Source organism: Ylistrum balloti, unplaced genomic scaffold (assembly GCF_031769215.1).
Source record: "Ylistrum balloti isolate Yb309-2 unplaced genomic scaffold, AGI_CSIRO_Ybal_v1 Utg369694, whole genome shotgun sequence".
Taxonomy (NCBI): Eukaryota; Metazoa; Mollusca; class Bivalvia; order Pectinida; family Pectinidae; genus Ylistrum; species Ylistrum balloti.
Genome location: NW_026781928.1, coordinates 150,041 through 163,518, shown reverse-complemented (window position 1 = coordinate 163,518; position 13,478 = coordinate 150,041). Strand labels below are relative to the sequence as shown.

The window sequence follows — 13,478 nt, the reverse complement described above, 5'->3', positions numbered from 1 at the left end:
AGTTATATGGCCGATGTTGTGTCTATGTCCCTAGTTATGTGGGCAATGTTGTGTCTATGTCCCTAGTTATGTGGCCGATGTTGTGTCTATGTCCCTATCTATGTGGCCAATGTTGTGTCTATGTCCCTAGTTATGTGGGCGATGTTGTGTCTATGTCCCTTGTTATATGGGCGATGTTGTGTCTATGTCCCTAGTTATGTGGCCGATGTTGTGTCTATGTCCCTAGTTATGTGGGCGATGTTGTGTCTATGTCCCTAGTTATGTGGGCGATGTTGTGTCCATGTCCCTAGTTATGTAGCCGATGTTGTGTCTATGTCCCTCATTATGTGGGCGATGTTGTGTCTATGTCCCTAGTTATGTGGCCGATGTTGTGTCTATGTCCCTAGTTATGTGGACGATGTTGTGTCTATGTCCCTAGTTTTGTGGCCGATGTTGTGCCCATGTCCCTAGTTATGTAGCCGATGTTGTGACTATGTCCCTAGTTATGTGACCGATGTTATGTCTGTGTTTCTCCTTTAAACTATCACACCGTAAGAACAAAATCTAGCACGTGGTATAGAGACAAGCGCTGGGATAAAAAAAATGTTAATAGTTAGAGGAACACTGTTTCCGGCTATATTTTAGGATAAAATAAAAGATGTTTTATAAAAAAGCAACAAAAAGCAACCGAAAAAAATGACACGTTATTTAATTAAAATTGATTATGGACTTGCTTTTTATTAAACCAGGTCACTGAGATATATCGGACTCGCTATGATTGACAAAGAACAATAATTATGCATCAGCTAGAAAGTGGCCATTTGTCTTACCTTAACAACCATTCTGACACATCTGCCGAGTGTGATGGACGATAAACAATTGTCACAGCTACTAGGGCATAAAGTAATCATGTTGGATTTATTATCATCCTACAATGGGGCATGCGCACTTCATAATTATCAATACAATACTTCCGGTAAGTAACCTGGTTTAGCACGTGATTCCAATATGCGATTGTATTGGCGGAATAAAGAAGTTACTCTCATCAATGAATAAAAGATTACAACAAAATCATCCAGTAAGCATATCGGCTTCAGGTGTTGGCGAATCCGTGTAACACTTCGGTCTCTCTACCCCTCAGGATGAATCTTATTCTTCCCCTTTTCCTATTTTTCGGTGTTTTTTGTGCATTGTGTGAATTCTCGGATGCATTAGTTAACACGGTAAGTGCAATTGTTTCTAATTGTTTCTACCTTGACTTAAAATTACAATTTTCTCCTTTTTTCTCTGAAAGAAAACACGACTTATTTACATCGTACGCATTTTTTATAACAGCATATCATTTTCCCCGTGTTATCCAAAATAACAGTGTTATGAATTGAAAATAACATTTATTTCCATATTTTAACCCATTCAAAAGCCGATTCTGCAGAGGATAAATTTTATATGTATCTTATCTGTAACACCGCAATATATATACTTGATTTGTCTCCAATACAATCCAGAGCGTTTGGTTTACAGACAAGGGTCGCTAATTCTGCCAAAATTTATTTGAAAGGTTCTTTTATCATTTGTTTATTTTAAATACTTTCTCCTTTTACCTCGTGTTGACGCAGTGTTTTTTATATACTGTTTAAGTATTTTATATACTTTCAGGGATTATTTCTTCATTTTCTGTTTCGATTTCTGACATTTGTCACCTAACCTTATCCTTTTATTGTGCCATGGTGTTCGTTTTTAGGTATATATTCTAACGATATGGTATGACATATATAGCCTGTTAAAACATATGTTAAGCCTGTTAACAATAATATTTAACAATTTACATCGAAGTGTCGTTTATCAAGCCTTTTTATGTTCCAATATGTTGTGGTCGCTACTTCATGTTATGTAGTATAATTCGTCTAAGTTGGTTAAATAATAAGTTTTGTTTTCGTGATGCTTAAGCAATTCCCCTTGTACGTCACAAAGCCAGAAATTCAAATGTGGCAATTATATTTAGGGCTCTCCGCATTATTTGAGAATTTCTTTTACGTTATCAATCAGACAGCACGAGCGTGCTATACACATTCATTCTTTAATTTTTGTTCTTCCTGCTTATTTTCGTAAGAATCAAGAGCTATACAAATAGAAAATGGATCATCCCATTTCCTCTGTAGACATGATCGTGACATGTCTCTAGATGCTGCCATGTCTATTAACACAACATGCATACTAATCGTGTTGTGTTGTATTTTTTCCTTCAGTTTTAGTAATTGTTATTCATAACCCTATGTATTGAATTATTTCATAGGTTTAAGATAAAGATTGGTACTTGGAATAATATCTTAATTCAATGTTCTTCATATCAATACTGGATAATTCAGATTAATACGTGTACTTGACGTTGTTCTAAAGTTATGAGATATAAACAAAACTACGAAATTCCTTAAATTATAGGGTAAGAGAACGTCACCCGCTTAGATTTAGACTTGAGATTTTTCTCCGTGGCCTCCTAGGTTTCAAGACATAGACCTTTAACATCATAGAAGGACGAAATAGCCATGTTATGTAGTTTTTTATTGTTTCGGTTTGCTGTATCAAACTAAATTTGAAGTGAAAGGTGTTAATGTTTGTTTTTGTACAATTGTTCTAACAGTGTTCCTTGGTCTGTGTAACAGAAGTATTGTAATTAAAGGTGTAAATGTGTGTCTTTGTACCATTGTTCTAACAGTGTTCCTTGGTCTGTGTAACAGAAGTATTGTAATTAAAGGTGTAAATGTGTGTCTTTGTACCATTGTTCTAACAGTGTTCCTTGGTCTGTGTAACAGAAGTAGAAGGTATGTGTAATTGTTCTGTCAAAGGTGTAAATGTGTATCTTTGTACAATTGTTCTAACAGTGTTCCTTGGTCTGTGTAACAGAAGTATTGTAACTAAAGGTGTTAATGTGTGCCTTTGTACCATTGTTCTAACAGTGTTCCTTGGTCTGTGTAACAGAAGTATTGTAATTAAAGGTGTAAATATGTGTCTTTGTACCATTGTTCTAACAGTGTTCCTTGGTCTGTGTAACAGAAGTATTGTAATTAAAGGTGTTAATGTGTATCTTTGTACAATTGTTCTGTCAGTGTTCCTTGGTCTGTGTAACAGAAGTATTGTAATTAAAGGTGTAAATGTGTATCTTTGTACAATTGTTCTGTCAGTGTTCCTTGGTCTGTGTAACAGAAGTATTGTAATTAAAGGTGTAAATGTGTATCTTTGTACAATTGTTCTAACAGTGTTCCTTGGTCTGTGTAACAGAAGTATTGTAATTAAAGGTGTAAATGTGTGTCTTTGTACCATTGTTCTAACAGTGTTCCTTGGTCTGTGAAACAGAAGTATTGAGACACGTGTTTTATGAATACTTCCTTTTTTTAGATATTTCGTTCTCCACTTTATCGCGTGTATCATACCTGACCTTCATAATAACATATGCACCTTTATGCATCTTAATTTGTGTCATCAATTTGGCATCGCTTTCTGTCGACCTCCATTCCTAGCAGATGTGTTGCACCATACAGAGAGCAATACTACTGGTCAGTAACATAATAAACTGACGGGAGCGATAAATAAGAGAACCTGTCCGATAAATGTGGCAAAATATTACTAATCCGAAAGTTACATCCAGACTTTGCTGTTATCATGCACGACATCGTAATATATTCACGCATAAAAAGTCCAGATGTTTCGTCCTTCTAGGATTCATCAGTGATGTTACGAACCTAAACTGTTGTAATCTTTGTGGTGACTGAGAAAACCTAAAATTGATCAAATATAAAAGTAAACTTAAACATCCACACAGGACTTATAAAGGAGTCCATGATTAATAAGTTATTATACATAACGATACTGCCAGATAGACACATTGACGAGTAGAAATGCCGCAACTACTCTGGAGTCGCATGATACACTAGGGCTAAATACAGGTATTTGAGAGGTATGAGGCCTTCCGGGTGTAAATATCTGGAATCCTCGGAAATGTACTTAAACTACAGCGTTATTTTACAACACCGCCAGTAGTATTCATAATTTCAAAAGTATAATGATTTATGCTTTTTGTTTGCTTATTTTAACGATTTTAGGTTAAAGTCTAGATGTGCAAGTGCATTAGCGTCGTTATTAATTTTTTTTTAATTTCAAATATTTTTTGAAGAACAATCAAACACAAGTGTATATAACTAACCACTGTATCCTTTCAGCAATTTCATATTTGATTTTTATGTGCATTTTATTTACTTTATTTGTAGTGATAAAAATTTCGGTCAGTGACTACTCATGTCTTCATCCATGAAAAACAAAGTAATACATTAAAATGCAAGGTCACGTGGTCTGAGGTATTAAATCTGCCATCCATCGTCAGTTGTAAACAAATACGGTTTGTCAACATTAACATAAACATGGTACTAATTAGTATCATTGTAATGAGGTAGACAGGGAGATTTGTTAACAATGTCGGATGTTTTCACTTCAGTTATCCCCATCAGTCAAATAAGACAGAAACAAAGTCATTAAGAGGTTGTCCACCTGCCAATATAACTAAACTCGGATAATGAGTCTTTATAGCTTATATTCGGACAAATGATGACGTAAATGTTTATCCATTTACATACAGATAAATAAAAATTCTAGATCTATAAACGTCTACACCAGAAAATAGAAAATAATAGATTGATTGTAATTGGTTTAATGGTGGTCATGGTAACCAGAACATACCTTAGGTCAACGACTTTAAAGGACAATGGTCACAGGTCATTTAATAGTTAATGGAAATAAATTATCTTACCACTCCTGACTGTTTTATCTAATATATCATGTATATCAAATCTTATACATCATTATCAGGTGTTTAATGATTCCTTTATATAAATACATATATACATCACAACCTGTCAATTAAAACAACAAGTATTTAATTCATAGATGTCTTGAGTTCATTTCAGTCCAATTTTATACAGATGTGGTATCAGTTTAATTGTTTTTTCTTCCATTTTAAAAATAGCTTTATTTGATCTAACATAGTTTAATTTTACAGCGTACGTATTTCGTACAATGACACATTCAAGTGTACGAAAGATAAACCACACTAAACACAAGAATGTAGTATCAGTTCCCATAGGATTATAATATAGATATTTGTATTTTATATAGGTAATGTCTGTATAATGTTCGCAGATATTGTAAAATAAAAAGAACAAAAATGCTAACACGTCAACATAATCATAATCCAAACTCATATTCAATAAAACTAGGACAAAAACAACAAACACCAACACGCCAACATAATCATAATCCAAACTCAAATTCAATAAAACTAGGACAAAAACAACAAACACCAACACGTCAACATAATCATAATCCAGACTCAAATTCAATAAAACTAGGGCAGAAACAACAAACAAACCCCAACACGCCAACATAATCATAATCCAGACTCAAATTCAATAAAACTAGGACAAAAACAACAAACAAACAAACACCAACATAATCATAATCAACATAATCATAATCCAAACTCAAATTCAATAAAACTAGGACAAAAACAACAAACACCAACACGCCAACATAATCATAATCCAAACTCAAATTCAATAAAACTAGGGCAGAAACAACAAACAAACACCAACACGCCAACATAATCATAATCCAGACTCAAATTCAATAAAACTAGGACAAAAACAACAAACAAACACCAACACGCCAACATAATCATAATCCAAACTCAAATTCAATAAAACTAGGACAAAAACAACAAACACCAACACGCCAACATAATCATAATAAAAACTCATATTCAATAAAACTAGGACAAAAACAACAAACAAACACCAACACGCCAACATAATCATAATCCAAACTCAAATTCAATAAAACTAGGACAAAAACAACAAACAAACACCAACACGCCAACATAATCATAATCCAGACTCAAATTCAATAAAACTAGGACAAAAACAACAAACAAACACCAACACGCCAACATAATCATAATCCAAACTCAAATTCAATAAAACTAGGACAAAAACAACAAACACCAACACGCCAACATAATCATAATAAAAACTCATATTCAATAAAACTAGGACAAAAACAACAAACAAACACCAACACGCCAACATAATCATAATAAAAACTCATATTCAATAAAACTAGGACAAAAACAACAAACAAACACCAACACGCCAACATAATCATAATCCAAACTCAAATTCAATAAAACTAGGGCAGAAACAACAAACAAACACCAACACGCCAACATAATCATAATCCAAACTCAAATTCAATAAAACTAGGACAAAAACAACAAACACCAACACGCCAACATAATCATAATCCAGACTCAAATTCAATAAAACTAGGACAAAAACAACAAACAAACACCAACACGCCAACATAATCATAATCCAAACTCAAATTCAATCAAACTAGGACAAAATATGAACAAAAGAATTATTTATACGTAGCCTCCTGAAAATATACAAGTAGATAAAGACATGAAGAGTAAGCGTCTTCTGCTTCATCGATGATACTCGCCAAGTAAATTTATCTCCCGCGAAGATTTTCAAAAATGCAGTATTATCAATATCTTGATAATAGACAATAATGTATGAAACGACGAACGAACAATATAATAGCAAGAAGTAACAGAGATTTCTCAAAATGTACAAGATATTTAAAAAGGGGATTCGTTTAGTGAAAATCAAAATGAAGCATAATGGTTATATATATATATATTACTACTCATTGTATTGTATAACTGCATATTAACCTCGTGCAATGGCTTTGAGTGGATAAAATGCGGACTTCAAATATGTTATAATCCTGTTCACCTGTCTTGCCTGTGACACAGCGCACTGCCACATATAACAGTCGGTAGAACACGATCAAGGATGTGTTGAATTAGTCACATCCTACAGGCGACCACAAATAGTACTGGGATTATAGCCCATTGATTGCTCACTAAGGTGACATGTAATTCATACCTATTGTAAACAGCTACAGTCCCGACTTGTGATCTTACAATAAAACATGACAGGTCCATCTGTAGTCGTAATTACAAACCTAGATCAGATAAGTACATAGTTCCATCCAGTGCAATGATTTGACGGTGGCAATAACTATTTATCACAATCACTTGAGAGTTTTATCCTTGTTGAATAGAAAGTATTGTTTTACAAACATTTTCTAATAGTTGGAGAAATGCACCTAGATTCTCCTGTATTAACCTTCTGCTCTAAATCTAATGCTGACTGCTATCACACAATATACTATACAGCACAAAACACTATACAACACAATATACTATACAACACAATACACTATACAACACAATACACTATACATCACAATATACTATACAACACAATACACTATACATCACAATATACTATACAACACAATACCCTATACAACACAATATACTATACAACACAATACACTATACAACACAATATACTATACATCACAATATACTATACAACACAATACACTATACAACACAATACACTATACATCTTAACATACTATACAACACAATACACTATACATCACAATACACTAAACACAATACACAACACAACACAATACACTATACAACACAATACACTATACAACACAATACACAATACACTATACAACACAATATACTATACAGCACAAAACACTATACAACACAATACACAACACAACACAATACACTATACAACATAATACACTATACAATACAATACACTATACAACACAATACACAACACAATACACTATACAACACAATACACAACACAATACCCTATACAACACACTATACATCACAATATACTATACAACACAATACACTATACAACACAATACACTATACATCACAATACACAACACAACACAATACACTATACAACACAATACACTATACAACACAATACACAACACAATACACTATACAACACAATACACTATACATCACAATACACAACACAACACAAAACACTATACAACACAATACACAACACAATACACTATACAACACAAAACACTATACAACACATATGAAATGTGTTACAAGTTTTATGATCATACATAAGGCGGGGTTAAAACACTCATAATTTCTTCATCGACCACATAAAATGACCTTAAACCACTAGAACGTAAAAAATGAACATCTCCCAAGCTGTATATGTTGGGTTTTAAACAAGTATAAATGGATATTGTAGAGATGTAACGTAAAGTTTTCAATGGTATTTTGTCTTAGTGGAAACGAAGAATAAGATTTAGTAACATTAGAAAATTGGAAACTTAATCTAGATAAATTTGAGAGTAGACGGCCGGGTATAATGGACAATACAAAATATAACCGAGGTTTTCCATACAAAGTCGAGAACCTTACTGACTTACAGAAATGGCCATCGATGTACGTTAATTGTTAAAATACAAGTGATAGGTGTCACTTAAATAAGTGTCAAATTTAACTAACCGCGGTCAGTGCCTAACTGACCAGGTAGACCACTTCGCTAATCAGACGGACAGTAATTTTCATTGCAGTCTTCAAACAAATGCAAAAAATAAAAACCTTGGCGCATTATTTTCTCTTGTTCATATAGAGCGCGTTCATGTGAAGACAAATGCATGCCAGTAATCACCTCTATCGAAATTATATTTCGATATCACATCGACGGTCACTTGGTCTTTATCGACAGTCACATGTCTTTATCAACGGTCACATGGCCTTTATCAACGGTCACATGGCCTTTATCGACGGTTACATGGAATTTATCAATGGTCACATGGCCTTTATCAACGATCACATGACCATTATCAACGGTCACATGGCCTTTATCAACGGTCACATGTTTTTTATTGATGGATTTGTTTTACGAGATCATCTTTCCATTTCCTTTACAAAGTCAATTACATTATATTGTAATACTTGTATAAAAGACCAACGCGTGAACGGCAAATATGATACAGTAGAGACAATAAATGAATTAAACTTATGATTGAATTTGATTTTTTAAAAGTAAATAAATTATCCACAACTCAACATGAAAATGAAGATATGTTTGGTATATGTATCTATATAACACCTTGAGCATAATGTTCTATATTTGTTTTCCTGGTACTCAGAACACCATTTAAACCCCAAATTTACTCCTCATTTTACAATGTTACGTGATTCAAAAAAAGGTTTCTGAGAAAACTTCCGCCGTATTATTTCACAATGATAATATTAAAACATGCGTAAATGAAGTTGTATATTTTAGGAAACATTTGATGGTAATATAGATATAACAGGCACAAATCGATACCATGTCACTAAGGCCACCTCGGAAAGTCACGTGACCAATCTGAATACTCCGCATAGAGATATCAATGCACCTACCGTGACTTTTCGTGATGTCATATCACAGGTATGATACAGGTGGAAAGTCACTTGGCAATGAAAAAAGGAGACATGTTTACAAAGCGTGGATTTCAGCCGCATTTTTACCATTATCAATCAACACACGATATTGTTCTAATACCTTCTCAGATAATTTTAATATATTGTTCATATATATATATTATGTTCATTCTTATTACCGTATATTTCGACTTCAATTTTGTTTTTTTACTTTTTCTTATATTTGAAACTTTTCATTGAACGGAGAATAATCAGACGACATCCCTCAAAACGTAAAATTTTGACTCGATTTTAAAATTGTGTTTGATCTATGACGATACTCCTCGACCCTTTGACAGAAAGAAATTGCGCAGATCTCAGCACATTTGTGCTTTCTCCATGCATAAATAAGTATATAGAATATTAAGTACTAATGTATTAATATGATTGACCATACTGACAACATGACATATTGCTTGATTCACATTTGTTCAGTGTCCAGTCGGTTTATCATAAACTTGACCATTCTGACGGATATACCAAGTCTCACTATGAGTAGGTGCCAATCATAAACGAAAGACGACACGTAGCGTGGACACTGTCCACTTACACAGTCAGCTTCACCGAACATTTCCGAACAACGGAATTTACCAAAAATCTTCATAATTATTCTTTTTTTATTTTTGTAATCGCAGCAATAGAACGTTCACACAGTATTTTCATTAATACAAGTTGTAATTAAGGAACATATGTTTCTAATTGATAAAGTATCTACTAAAGTAGTCTCTAAAGCTAACAATACACAACCTTCAACACGAAGTCGTTACCTTACACCTGTACATGTGTATTGACGGACTCTCTAGTCGTTATAATTCAATGGCTGACATCGGTTCTACACCTTTCAATTTGTACCTATGGTTTCTTGGGTCACCCTGAGTTTACGAAGAACAATAAAAAGACAAATGTCAAACAAACCTTGTTCTACAATGTGTGTGGGATCTGGACATTGATATTTTATTGGAAGTTTTGTCAGTGAGACATATGTATTGTTTTTTGATGATTCGTATCGTTATTAACATTTCATTGTTGTACTCATTAAGAATCTATAAATCTTTACGTATATCGATCTCTAGTCTTGGTACATACTTAGATTCTTAAATAACTCTATCTCAGTTAGCATTAGAATCTTTTTAATATGAATATATGGAATATAACGTATTTTTTCAGCGTTCTCCGACTTAAAGTGCCAATTTTCATTTTGCCTTTATAACGTCTTTGGGACTGTGATAGATATAAAGAAATCACAAAAAATGTTGCGTTATGGGGCTAGTGTGCATGCCAGCCTAGCTTTAATATTTTTCCGTCAGTCTGTATTTTCCGCCGTCGCCTTATGTGTATCACTGTTAACACTAAAGTATCATTATGTGAAATTGCAAAACTGCGGCTTGATTCATTTTTAATCTGTATTTATCTTAACTGTATCTAACTCTTAATCTCTATTGAAGCGCTATTCACTTGTGTACAGACATTCACTCGTGTTCCAAATGGATTTGAGTGTTTACAGGATTAACTAAAGCTCGATGACGTGATCATTGATAATCGGATGATCATATTGAAAGAATAATGCTGAGAGTTTTTACATGACGAAGTTTAAGCTCGCTAGCATTACTTAAAGGACAGGTTAATATTACAGCCGCCTGGATATTCTTTGTTTATGTGTACAATAAAATTAATATTAATCGTTGCTTTCTTTATAATTACAGAGAACAAATAGATATGACCCACGTCGTAGTAGACTGCAGGCGATGAGGAAACCTCTTGCACGTTCGTCATTGCGGGCTAGACGTCCATTTACCGGAAGTCGAAGAGGATCCCAGTTGCGACTGTTGTCGAGGAGGCGAGGAGGAATGAATACCGCAACTTCCATCAAGAATACGAAAAACGAGGCGACAAAACACATCAAACAAACGATCATCATCGCCAAAACTGCAAACATCATGTCACCAATAGGAACACAGAACAACGATAAAACTGCAATTTCTAATCGTGGAAGTGGCGGTGTTCAAAATTCGTCCCCACCGAGAAATGTCGAGATCTCGTCTACCAGACAGCGTGCACTGGTCGCAAGAAAACGCAGACCATATAGGAGGAATCATAGTCAGATTTCCTCTGCTGTACCCAGGAATGGCCGCAGAAGTAATTTTAATGCGGGATTGGGTAACTCCGCCCGAGGATTGTCGAGTCCTGGTCGCAGAGTGTCCAACAATATCGGAATAGGAAACGGACATTCGGGCAGCAGTAGAATATCAGGTGAAGATTTGCTAAATATCGCTGATTTACCATTTCGTAATCTTTAGGAACACCTGGTCTTAATCTCCTTGCAATATTTTTGGAATTTCGCCCTAGTTTTATTGAATTTGAATTTTGATTATGGCCATGTTGACATGTTGTTATTTCCTTGTTGTTTCTTGCTAACGAGATTTCCTTGAGCAATAATAAATCAATGCCATCCCCGCTTTTTAAAGAGTTATAAGAGTTTAATTAGTAGACTAACAGGACTATATCTGTTGAAATTTTAATCAATTATAGACAATTTATTTCTGTTTTTTTTCAGGAAATAATGGTAGACATTTTGGTACCATTGATAGACATGGAGGCTCCTTTGGAGGACACGAAAACTTGATAGGAGGAGGACATGGTGATCAGTTAGGACAAGGAACTCCATTGGCAGGAAATGAGGGCTCATCTACAGGCTCATTAGGGCATGGAGGGTCACTAGGCGGAATTGGGGATTCATTTAGTCATGGAGGTTCACTGAGCGGAAATAGGGATTCATTAAGTCGTGGAGGATCAAGAGGACATGATGGTTCGATGGGCGGGAACGGAGTGGCGATGATTGCACATGGGATTTCCGTCGGCGGACATGGAGTTTCTGGCAGCACCAACGGGGGATCCTTGGGAAGCCATAGCGGTAATACTGGTGGTCATGGAGAAGGATTTACATCTGGTGTAGCGATTCACAGAGGAGAACATATTCCTAATAATCCTTCTCGAAATAATTTCAGACCAGTTCAGAATAATTTTGGTCAGTCTGGTTCTAATTCAAACTTTAATATTGCTGATATGCTTCTATCTGGACTAGGGGTGGCATCAAGTTCTCCTAACCTTTTAGCACTAATGTCATCCGGGACACTTAATGTTGGCGGAGAAGGAATTAACCGTGGTGTTGCACCTGAAGGAGCAGGACTGCCAGATTTAACCGGCTTATTCCGAGGCAAGGATGGTGCTATGCTACTGAACAATCTCGTACAGAATATAATGGGAAGTAGTGGTAGCAGTGCTGGTGGAATGGGTGTCACAGCGCCATCTGTCGTGACCGGGCCCACACTGAGCAGTAAACATGACAGTGGTATCAGTGGTTCAGCACACGAAGGGAAAACGGTTACAGGTGGCAGCCATACACCAATCATCATAGAGGCAGGGAGTAATGTACAGGTCGGGTTCCGTCATACCAATGGCGCTCCAAATATAGTTATCAAGTCGGCACCTACAACTACACCGCCCTCCACTTTTCTCGCTTCAGGAACAGCAATGGCGTTACCATCACTTGGAATGGAGCCAGGAGAGGAACTACCTTGATCAGAGTATAAAATCTAGTTGGTTAAACAATATATTTTCCTTTTCTCCAAAAGGATTTTTTGATGTTCTCCCTTCAAAAGGAGAGAATAACGACGGCAGGGAAAGTGTTTGTCCGGTGGGCGCTTAATGTATGTAGAATATTGAGATACACAACTGCTGTTGCATAGACTATTAGTAAATTAAACAATTGTTTAAACTATGATTATTTTGCATCCATCACCAGATATTAAGTTAAAATAAGTCCGGATATTTTCATATTTGAATATATTTTGCTTGTCTTTATTGTTTTTTTGTTCAATGCAAACATGATTAAAATAAAACCTCAAATTCATTCAAAATTATGTAACACATTAATAGATGAAAAACATGTTTTAGATTTTTCTCTTGTTTTTGGTATTAAAGCATTGTATTTGTTCCGAAGGTTTCGACGTAGAAACATAAACATGTCGGACAAAATTAATCTAAGAAGCTGAAA

General features: G+C 34.9%; 1 protein-coding gene across 1 annotated transcript; it reads left to right on the top strand.

The window, feature by feature from the left end:
- The first annotated feature begins 1,121 nt into the window (after nt 1-1,121).
- On the top strand, nt 1,122-13,003 carry LOC132565119 (uncharacterized transmembrane protein DDB_G0289901-like). Its single transcript, XM_060229728.1, has 3 exons — nt 1,122-1,202; nt 11,128-11,674; nt 11,979-13,003. Exons 1-3 carry the CDS (start codon nt 1,122-1,124, stop codon nt 13,001-13,003), a joined length of 1,653 nt encoding a protein of 550 aa, XP_060085711.1.
- Nucleotides 13,004-13,478: the final 475 nt, after the last annotated feature.

Excerpts from the sequence above, each read along its gene's own strand:
- LOC132565119 (XM_060229728.1), top strand. The coding sequence starts at position 1,122 with ATGAATCTTATTCTTCCCCTTTTCCTATTTTTCGGTGTTTTTTGTGCA. Across the intron at positions 1,203-11,127 it reads CGGATGCATTAGTTAACACG|AGAACAAATAGATATGACCC; the intron begins GTAAGTGCAATT and ends TTATAATTACAG. Across the intron at positions 11,675-11,978 it reads GGGCAGCAGTAGAATATCAG|GAAATAATGGTAGACATTTT; the intron begins GTGAAGATTTGC and ends GTTTTTTTTCAG.